This window comes from Delphinus delphis, chromosome 6 (genome assembly GCF_949987515.2).
Source record: "Delphinus delphis chromosome 6, mDelDel1.2, whole genome shotgun sequence".
NCBI classification, from domain to species: domain Eukaryota; kingdom Metazoa; phylum Chordata; class Mammalia; order Artiodactyla; family Delphinidae; genus Delphinus; species Delphinus delphis.
This window is the reverse complement of record NC_082688.1, coordinates 28,199,717-28,211,537: the sequence shown is the minus strand read 5'-3', so window position 1 is coordinate 28,211,537 and position 11,821 is coordinate 28,199,717. Positions and strand designations below refer to the sequence as shown.

The window sequence follows — 11,821 nt, the reverse complement described above, 5'->3', positions numbered from 1 at the left end:
TTAATTTTTTTTACTTATCTTCATTCTTTTAGATAAGCTAATTTCATACAGGATATTAATACCAACATTTTTGAAAGGAAAAGACAGACAGATAAGAAATAAAATAAATAAATTTATAGGATAAAAGTGAATTCATATGTGCGAGGCCAGAAAGAAGTTTTAAAAGTCCTGAGTGGATAGTTTGGGGCACAAATTCAGATACACAGATAGCACATTGTTGTACTAAAGTGTTTCAGAAAGTCTATTAAGCTACATTATAGATATTAACACTTAGATTCTGACTTTAACTTTCCAACAGATGTTACATTTCACTGTAAAATATTTGGATTCTGGAGGATTGTTTTTAGAAGGCAGGCCCATGCTCAAGTAGGAGACTTGCTGCTGGTGGACTGTGGTGCCAGCTACTGACCCAGAAACAGCCCTGTGCCCTTTTGGACTTGGCTATAGCCTTATTGGTCTTGAACTAGCCACCAGCACCATGTGCCAAGGGACCCAGAAGGAATCACACCACTCCAAGCCCCAGGTAACAGGGCTCGCCCACCTTAATCCCGGCTGTGGACCCTTAGGTGACCCATGACCTGACTCCAGATGCTCTTGGCCAATAGTCCTGGACATCCAGGGACCAGGTAGGAGGCATGCCCATTTGTACCCCACTGCAAGCCCTCCAACTTCCGTCTGACTGCAGATCCTTAACCAGCCCTGTAATTCTGTTCCAGTCTCTTGCAGCTTCAGGCTGGGAACTCCCTGCCCACCCAGGAACCTACCTGAAGACATGCTCATCTGAGCTCCTGGAGGTACCTGCCAACCTCAGTCTGACTACAGGTCTTGAAGCAGTCCTGTAACCCAGCTCCAACCCTTCACAGTCATAATCAGAGAGTATTCCTGCTCACCCAGGTACCTGCCAAGGGACACATATGTCTGTGTCTCTGGACTTGACATTGATCCAACTGCAGATGTTGAAAGGGCACTTATAAACTGGCTTCCACTTCTCACAGCTATGGTCTGGAAGCAGTCCCCCATCCAGGGACTAGCCCAGTGATCTAATGGGAGACCCCCAAGGACCTACAGAGAACTACATGCATCCATGCACCTTATAATAGGCCAGCTGTCTTCAAACAATGAAGCTAACCCTTGACCTAGCACCAGAAATATTGACAAAGGTCCTGGAGGCAATTACAACCACCCAGAGACATAAAAGTATATGAAATATAACTCTCAGAGCTAAGTTAAATATAAATACTAGCAAAGACTATTGTATACTGTAATGGTGGCATGTAAATCACTTTTAATACTAGTATATAAATTAAAAGACAGAACTAGTAAGAATAAGTAATACCACAGAAATTTGCTAATAGAAACAAGTAAAACCTGACATCAATTACATAAAGTGGGGGAAGGGAGGGTAAAGTGTAAAATTTCTGTATTTGATTGTGGTAAATTAATCTGAACAGACCAACAATGAGTAAGGAGAGTAAAACAATAATCAAAAACCTCCCAACAGTCCGCCTGCTGATGCAGGGGGCGCGGGTTCGTGCCCCGGTCTGGGAGGATCCCACGTGCCGCGGAGCAGCTGGGCCCATGGGCCATGGCCGCTGGGCCTGCACGTCTGGAGCCTGTGCTCCGTGGCGGGAGGGGCCACAGCAGTGGGAGGCCCATGTACTGCAAAAAAAAAAAAAAAAAAAAACCTCCCAACATAGAAGACTCTAGACCAGATGGCTTCAGTAGTGAATTCTACCAAAATTTTAAAAAAGAATTAATGCCAGTCCCTCTCAAACTCTTCCGAAAAATTGAAGAAGAGGAAACATTTCCAAGCTAATTTTAAAAGGATAGCATGACCCTGATACCAAAGCCAGATAAGGACACTATAAGAAAACTACAGGGGCTTCCCTGGTGGCACAGTGGTTGAGAGTCCGCCTGCCAATGCAGGGGACACGGGTTTGTGCCCCGGTCTGGGGAAGATCCCACATGCAGTGGAGCGGCTAGGCCCGTGAGCCATGGCCAATGAGCCTGCACGTCCAGAGCCTGTGCTCCGCAACAGGAGAAGCCACAACAGTGAGAGGCCCGCGTACCACAAAAAAAAGAAAAAAGAAAACTACAGACCAATACCCCTGATGAATATAGATGCAAAAGTCCTCAACAAAATATTAGCAAACTGAATTCAACAGCACATTAGAAGGCTCATACACCATGATCAAGTGGGATTTATCCCTGGGATGCAAGGATGGTTCAACACACACAAATCAATAAATGTGAAACTCCACATTAACAGAATGAAGGATAAAAACTCTTCTGTCAACTTAACAGATACATCAAAAGCATTTGAAAAATTCAGTACCCTTTCATGATTAAAAAATTTCTCAATTAATGAGGTATAAAAAGAAGGAAACTCAATGTAATAAAGGGATATATGATAAACCCATAGCTAACATTATACTCAACAATGAAAAACTAAAAGCTTTTCCTCTAAGATCAGGAATAAGACAAGGGTGCCCACTCTTGTCACTTGTATTCAACATAGTACCAGAAGTCCTAGCCGGACCAATTAGGCAAGAAAAAAAAATAAAATGCTTCTTCTCCAGGGGAGAGGAAGAAGTTAAATTATCCCTGTTTGCAGATAACATGTTCTTATATATAGAAAACCCTAAAGGCTCCACCAAAAACTGTTATAATTAATATATTAATTCAGCCATGTTTCAGGAAAAATCAATTGAATATCTGTACACTTACAAGGAACTATCAGAAACAGAAATTAAGAGTATAGTCTCATTTATAATAGCATCAAAAACAATAAAATACTTTGGAATAAATTTAACCAAGGAGGTGAAAGATCTGTACCCTGGAAACTATGAGACACTGATGAAAGGAATTGGAAAAATAAATGGGAAAATATCCCATATTCATGGATTGGAATAATTAATATTGTTAAAAATGTCCATACTACCCACAGCAATCTACAGATTCAATGTAACCTCTATAAAAGTTCCAATGGTTTTCTCACAGGAACAGAAAAATCAATCCAAAATTCATAGAAACCTCAAAGGACCCTGAGTAGCCAAAGCAATCTTGAGAAGGAAGAACAAAGCTGGAGGCATCACATTTCCTGATTTCAAACTATATAACAAAGCTTTAGTAATCAAAACAGTATTGTACTGGCATAAAAACAGACACACAGACAACGAAACAGAATAAGTCCAGAAATAAACCCAACTATATACAGTCAACTAATATTTGACAAGGACAACAAGAATACTGCTTGAGGAAAGGATAGTCTCTTCAATAAATGGTGTTGGGAAAACTGAATATCCACATGCAAATAATAAAACTGAGCCATTATCTTACTCCATACATAAAAAATAACTTGAAATGGATTAGAGACTTATATTTAAGATCTGAAACCATAAAACTCCTAAAGGAAAACTTAGGAAAAATTCTTCTTGACAATGGTCTTTGCAATGAGTTTTTGTATGTGAACCAAAAGCACAAGCAACAAAAGCAAAAAATAAATAAATGGGACTAAATCAAACTAAAAATCTCTTCAGAGCAAAGAAAACTATCAATAAAACGAAAAGGCAACCTATGGAAAGGGAGAAAATACTTTCAAGCCATATATCTGGTAAGGGGTTAATATCTAAAATATATAAGAAATGCATACACTGAATAGCAAAAAAAATTAATTTAAAAAATGGGAAAAGAAACTGAATAGACATTATTCCAAGGAAGATATGCAAGTGGCCAACAAATACATGAAAAGGTGCTCAACATGATTAATTATCAGGGAAATACAAATCAAAACCACAATAGCTCCTCATATCTGTTATAATGCTATTACCAAAAAGACAAGTGATAACAAGTGTTGGAGAGGATGTGGAGAAAAGGGAATCCTTGTACACTGCTAGTAGGAATATAAATTGGTACAGCCGTTAAGGTACATGATACGTATGTTCCTCAAAAAATTAAAATTAGGACTACCTCATGATTTGGCAATCCCACTTCTGGGTATTTACCCAAAGGAAATAAAATCAGTATTTTGAAGAGATATCTGCACTTCCATATTCATTACAGCATTATTCACCATTGGAAAGATATGGAAAACAATCTAAGTGTCTATTGATTGATGAATGGATGAAGAAATATGATATATATGTACATATATATACATATGTATATATAAAAACACATACACAATGGAATATTATGCATCCGTATAAAAGAAGGAAATCATGCCATTTATGATAGCATGGATGAATCTGGAGACATTACTCTAAGTGAAATAAATCAGTCACAGAAAGACAAACACTGTATGATTTCACCTACATGTGGAATCTTAAAAAAAAAAAAATAGAACTGATAGGAATCTAAAAAAAAAAAATAGAACTGTTAAGATCAGGGAGTAGAATGTTGGTTGCCAAAGTTTGGGCAGTGGGGTAAATAGGGAGATGTTGGTCGAAGGGTACAAACTTTCAGGTCTTAAGTGAATAAGTTATGGGGGTCTTTTACAGAATGCTGATTACAGCTAGGAATACTCTATTGTATACTTGAACTTTTCTAAGAGAGTAGATCTTAAGTGTTCTCACCACATATACACAAAAAGTAACTATGTGAGGTGGTGGATGTTTAAATTTGCTTGACTGTGGTAATCATTTCACAGTGTATACATATATTAACTTCATGTTACACACCATAAAAATCATATTGCACAACCTAAATATATATATACATTTTTACTTGTCGATCATATTTCAATAAAGCTGAAAAAAATTTAATAAAGTATTTGGATTACAAGCAATAAAAATTTACTTAAAAAAAGAGCAGTATTTATGCATGTGTACAGACACAAACACACACAACTCTCCACTCACACACACTCACACCACAAACCATACTATGTGTACATTAAATTCAAATGGAAATATGTTATGGTTTTTTAATAAGATCACAGAAGTTTAGAGCTGGAAAACTCTGTACAATACTGTTTAGTAAGAATTCCCTTTCTATGAATGAGTAAACTGAGGTAAAAGTGATGAAATAATATTCCAAAGCCACTGTTAGTATTTAATTAGGAAGAATTAAAAACAGTCTTCCTTATTCATCAGAGGACCCAGATAGTGACAATGACATAATATGAATTTTTACCTATTTTCAGACAGAAGCTAATGGACTAGCAATATGGTCTGAAAATACAGGCCTTACATGACTGGAAGATAAAGCTCTCCTACATGGGGTTGTATGTTATGGGACACTTTATGGACTTGAGGGATAATCAAAGCAGGGCATATCTATGTCTATCACATAGACATAGATATGAATTTTCCTTACGAATTCATAAAAGGACTAGAAATAACAAATGGAAGCCTTTATTCTCTTTTTGGAAGCGGCCTTTTGGGGAACAGGAGATAAGAGGGCATGGAGGCATTCAAGTAGTGCAGTAATGTGTGCAAAAACTATGCATCTCATTGATTCCCTCGGGAGCTGGATATGTACCTAACAATTTTTATGCTTGTCAGCAGAAAAGGTTGCTTTTAGTCTCAGTTGCAAGTGGATTACATTGGCCCATTACCCTTCCTTCTGGGTAAATAACAATGAGTCTTGACTAAGAGAGACACACATTTTCTTCTTGTTTGTTCTTGGATTTGCATACCTGGCAAATGACGCAAATACCTCAACCACTACTTGAGGCCTACAGCAAGAGGAATTTGGATGTTGGTCATCTAATTAAGGAAGTCAAAGTGAAATCCAACAAGTTACAGACCATTGGACATCATCTACATCCTCATCCACAAAATGTGGACTAATGAAAACTGAAATGGATAATTTAAACCCTGCTTTTACAAAACTGGAGCGTGATAGAAGGCTAAAAAGATGGTTTTCAAGGCTGAATCAATGTGTGTTAAAACATGATATATGTGGACTTACAGGAAGACCACTATTGGCCATATTGTTGAGATGTGTTGGGGGGAAAATTGTGGGAATGATACAGGCGCTTTATAGAAACTTCTATATTTCTAAAAATTTTCTTTTTCTTTGCCTGATCCTGTTTTAATGGGACGTGGATCAGTTGCTGAACATGATACCATGACAACACATCTAGGTACTACTGCCCACACTGCTAAAATAATACAGATCATTCTTTATTTACCCTTTTAAAAATGGGATTAATAGGTTCTGTTTCTCTCTTACCTGGTTAATGAGGCAAGCCAATATGCTTGTATTTATCCAACCCTGTTCTATATAATACACAAGATAAAGGGGGAAATCATTGACCATATTTAAATTGCTGCTAGCTTTATGGATCAGTCCTCTTGCTGAAGCTAACAGTTCTACCCCAAAGAGGATAATCTGGGTAAAAATTAATGAAAGGTGGAAAGAAGGGAAAGTGATTGCTGATATAAAGTGAGCCTATGGGAAGCTCTTTGGCATGCTATAGCTAACGTATATTTGGAGATTACTACTATCTATATGATAGCATCCTGGAGAAATAAAACATTTTGGGTTCGAAATATGTACTCAAACTCAATAAGCAGTTAATGGCAATATGTTGGGTATATAAGCCAACATTGACTGAAATATTCTAAGAGACAGTTCCTCAAAATTGGCCTAGCAGGTACGACTGAAGTTTCAGAACTCTCCTTTTTGGCCTGAAATTCCTTCCTCCTGCAGGACCATAGCCTATACTGTTATAGGAAGCATTAGCCTTACATGAGTGTACACTGAATCCTCGTGTGTTCTGTAAAATGTCCAACCCTGGGTAAGTGCTGCAGTGTTTAATTTTAAAAACTGGGCTCCCTTGAAATTTAGAAAGTCAGGTAGTATACAGCCTGTATTATCTCATGGCAACAATCCACTGGATCGAGAAATAATGTATTTTACATGGCTCATGCGTCCTTTTAGTGGCTTACAGTCATCACCAGCACCGTCCTATTGCTAAACTGGAGACAGCATCATTTATCTTATAGTTTATGCGCTCCAGGAGGTGCATTCCTGTAGACTACCATGTGAATAGTGGAACTTGGATTTTTGCCACTTAGTGTATGTCTACACATTACACATATATATCTATAAATATATACTAGATATATAGATATTTATAGATAGATAAACTGATGTAATTATGCCTAGGATTTGTTTCAAAATAATCTGGATGAGGGCTTCCCTCATGGCGCAGGGGTTGAGAGTCCGCCTGCCGAGGCAGGGGACACGGGTTCATGCCCCGGTCCGGGAGGATCCTACGTGCCGCGGAGCGGCTAGGCCCGTGAGCCATGGCCGCTGAGCCTGCGCGTCCGGAGCCTGTGCTCCGCAACGGGAGAGGCCATGGCAGTGAGAGGCCCGCGTACAGCAAAAAAATAAAAAAAATAAAAAATAAAAACCCTTTAACCTCAAGGGTTCATAGCATATTAAGTGATAAATCAAAATACAAACATGTTGAATGTATGACTCCTAGTTACTAGAAGAAATATTTTAAATGGTAGCTTTAGGAGATGACCATAGTGATAATTTTTTAATACTTTTTGATATTTTAATTAAAAATTTATTTATTAATAAGAAAATAATACACCTAATAATCTATTGGAGATTTCCTGATTTTTTCAGGGAAAGACATTTATTATCACATCTGTCAATTTTCTGATCATTGATTAACATGATTACGCTTGTTTATATCAAAGCCCTATAGCATCCACTTTTATATACCTATGGAATATTTTAGCAGGTGAAGAGTTCAACTTGATATAAGCCTGCATATTAGATGTTGACACTCTTGGTATTTTTTGCGGGAAAAAATTAAAAATTAAGGTGCTAAGGAGTTGGTTAAAACAATATAAATAATATTTTTATATGCCTAAAACATTGTCATAGAACAAAAGTTAAAGAGAACTAAGTATGCATCAGATACAAATGCAGGGCCTCTACTGAGAGGGTAGAGGAGAAGCACTAGAAGTTCAAAAGCTGTCAGCCACAGGGTCGGGTACATGCCTTTCTGAACCAAAAGCAACACCAATGGGATCCAACCCAGAGGAGAGAACAGCATCTGGAGGGTTTTTGCAGTGACAACACTCATTCTGGTGGGACAGTGGCAGAAGAGCAGAATTTAGTGACCAGATCATCTAGGCAGAAACCTGGGTCAACCTGAAGGAAGTAGACTGGCAAAGAATGAAGCCTCTGAGTAGGAGATATGGGGTCGTGTGACTCTAAAACAAGTAGGAAAAAGGAAGGCTGGGTAGGAAAATGAAGTCAAAACCCAGCTATCATAATGAGCTAGGAGACCATGGGGAAGCTGGATGGTGTGGCCCAAAGACACCCTATGCTAGGCACTGGCCTTCTAGACGAGGACTCTACAGAAAAAGAAAAAAAAATAGATTTACTAAGGAGTTTCAACTCATTAGAGAATGACAAGAACAGATTTAATTTCCCCAGTCATGGATTTTATCACTCCTTCTGAGCCTGTAAGAACATCTCAAGCAGATTTGAAATGTTTTTGTTTATTTTTCGGTTTAGAATACCCACCTTCCTTCCTCCTCTACACTAGCTCCTCTTCTGGTCTGCAGCCTCAAGAGCTCAGCAGGCCTCCACTCATCAAGCCACTCAAGCCAGAAGCCAGACTCTCTTTCTTTGCAAGCACCCGAAACCTTAAGAGCTCTTTTGCAGCACCATCTCACTTGGCTTGGATTAGAACAAAAAACGTTCCCATTCTTCCCCAGGGACTGTAGTGCAACACCTCCCACCAAGCACTGTACACTCCACGTAAGGCAGAACACTCCCTTGATTATTTCTTCCCCTGGCCCGAACTTCTCTTTATGTAGATATGGGGGGAGGGGCAAGGAGGGTGTGACTTATATTAACAGAGTGACCTTTAGGGGGAGATATCTAGCTCTCATAAATATTAGCTTGGGGTAAGAGAGGTACTCAGTAGTAACTTTTAGTCCTCAATTTGGAGCCAGCTTTAATTCTGAAATTTTAGGACACTATGAAGTTGGTGCTATGCTAGGTGCTTTCTCCAACTTATTGAAATTATAATGACACTGGTACCTGGTTTTATCTCTTTCTTTATTACAAGTCTATGATTTACAAAGAATAGACTATCCAATGTCATTTAGGTAGTTTGTGGAATTGAAGATTTTGTACTCTTGCCACTCTATCTCCAAAGTTATGTGTAACTGTTTTCTACTACATTTCTGTACAATACACCAGAAACACTCATTTCAGATACCACCTGGGATGAGACTTTAATGAAATTCATTATACTTGTGAGATCTGAAAACACTGGAAGCTGAGTTTATAGCAAACTACAGTTCTCAGTAATTCTAGCTGAGTAAGGTTAGTGAATGGAAAAATAAAAATATCTCTGCTTAACCATGGTTTCCTCAAAGCTTCTTACTGATTTAGCTATAAGTCCATCTTTGTGCCTATTACACAAAGATCTGCATTTCTGAAATACTTATTGGATAGGTTTTCGGTTTAGCAAGTATTTTACAGCTGCTTTTAGATCCTTATTCCTCAAGCTATAGATCATAGGATTTAGCATAGGTGTCACTACACCGTAAAACAGGGAAATGAGCTTGTCAGAAGTTTGCAACTTGTTTTCTCCAGGCAGTTCTTGAGACGTGGGTTTGGCATACATAAAGAAGAGGGTATCATAAAATATAATTACCACAGTCAGATATGCTGAACAGATGGAAAAAGCCTTGCATCTTCCTGTGGCTGAGTTCATTCTCAAGACGGTGTAGAGGCTGAACATGTAGGAGAAAAAAATGATCAGCAATGGAAGAATTAGAAATGCCATATCTGATATTGTCATGGTGATAATACTGAGGGATATATCAGCACAAGCAAGCTTGAGAACAGCTAATATTTCACATGGGAAATGATTGATAACATTATTCTCACAGAAAGGCAATCACATGGCAAGAGATGTTTGCACAACTGAGTTGATTCCACCGGACAGCCATGACACAGAAGCCATCAGTACATACACCACCTTGCTCATGATGACGGGGTATCTCAGAGGGTTACAGACGGCCACGTAGCAGTCAAAAGCCATCATGCCAAGAAGCAACATTCTGTTGACACCATTGCAAATCCTAAGAACATTTGCACTGCACATCCAGAGAAGGAAATGTTCCTTTTTTTGAGATTAAGCTCATCCAGAAAAGAGAGGTTTCCCAGGAAGAAGTACATTGGGGTGTGAAGATGGGAATCAAAGATGCTTGCTATTATCAGAACACCGTTGCCAATTAGAATCACTAGATACATAATTAGAATTAGAACAAAGTCAACTATCTCAATCTTTGGGTATCCAGAAAGACCCAGAAGAAGAAATTCTAGCACAAATGTCTGGTTAATTTTATCCATGTCATCCACTTTCAGTATGTCAAAGGAAGATCTAATATAAAATATATTCACTGCCAAGAAACAAATGTTACATGTTACATATTACCTGAACAATTGATTTTTTAAGAATGAATTATAAGGAGTGTTGGCTTGAAACTCTGACATCCAGCTATCTTCAACAATGTGTAGGACTAGAATACAATAAAACTGGGAAGGATGGAAGCACCTATGCCCATTGCCAATATGTGAAGATCTACCTATGATCAAACAAACATACAGAAGTAACCTTTCTTGCTGTTGAAGCCTTGTTCCTTGGTTGAGGTTTCTAAAACTCCTGACTAATTAGCAACTATAAGCCGGACTTCATCTGCCTCAGAAAGTAAGCAGTGGAGATGGCAAGAACTACTCAACAAGGACTGGAAATATGACTCTGCAATTCATTATGGTCAAAACTTCACAGCAACTTTGATGTTTTTGGTGCATATTTCTTTCTACGCCTGACACTGCATACTTTATATTAGGCACTTTAATTTTTTAATAGACATTAATAATAATAAATTGAATAGCATAAACTGAAATTTAACATCTGTTTAAATGTAGATAGTTGTTGATCTCATTCCAGCTCCTCTTAGTATCTTGTGTGACTGTTCCTGTGACAAGACCATTGCATAGATCAGATCCACATGAATGCCACACACAGTCTTTGGAGAGTATTACATAGTCTCTTAACTTACTTTCTTTCTGTGGCTTCAGCATATATCTTCATAATTTACTCACTTAAGTCAATCTAAGAAAACAGCAAGAAGGTTTAAGTATTTTATATAAATAGGTATACACATGTGTATATGTACTACTACTTTATGCTTAACAAAATACAATCATTGTTTATATTACTCCCATTTTTTCAAACATTAAAACATGAAAATTTTCCAAGGTTAACCTCATAGTAAACAGTGAAGTAGAGCTCAAAGCTCAGATCAAGTGCAGTTCACAGCATCACTAATTTTTATATACACATGAATCACCTGGGTATCTTGAAAAGCTTTAGATTCTGTTTTGGTTTGGGGGCAGCTCCTGAGAGTCTTCATTTCTCGTAACAGCCCAGGGTTACACTTATGCAACAGGTCTTGAAACCACTTGAGTAGCAAGTTTTTAGTCTACACTGAGCTGGCAGATTATCCAGATATTTCTGATACAAATGGATTTTCTTTTGCCTTATCATGTGGATTGGCATACCAAACTGGAAAATGACAAGAACATATTCCTTTTGTGTTTTAGAGAAAATTCAATATTCATATACTCTTAAGAAAAAAATACTATTGAAAGAGTTAAATAGTCTTAAGGAAAAAATATTATTGGAAGCATTTTTTAAAGCAGGTTAAATGTGTGCCAGACTACTACAATAGCTTTTGAATATTACTGACAGCCTATCTTGAACCCAGTCATATTCCAAGCACAGTAAGGATAAATAAAAGAATAAAGTGCCTCCCACTACAGA

General features: G+C 37.9%; 1 protein-coding gene and 1 long non-coding RNA gene across 2 annotated transcripts in view; both read right to left on the bottom strand.

The window, feature by feature from the left end:
• The window catches only part of LOC132427195 (uncharacterized), a 203,937-nt gene that overhangs the window by 125,278 nt on the left and 66,838 nt on the right, over positions 1-11,821 (bottom strand). The gene's annotated exons all lie outside the window — the stretch shown is intronic.
• Positions 9,431-10,344, bottom strand: LOC132427192 (olfactory receptor 13C3-like). The gene is given in 2 exon segments (XM_060014405.1): positions 9,431-10,047; positions 10,050-10,344. Coding segments are annotated over 2 exon segments (912 nt in total).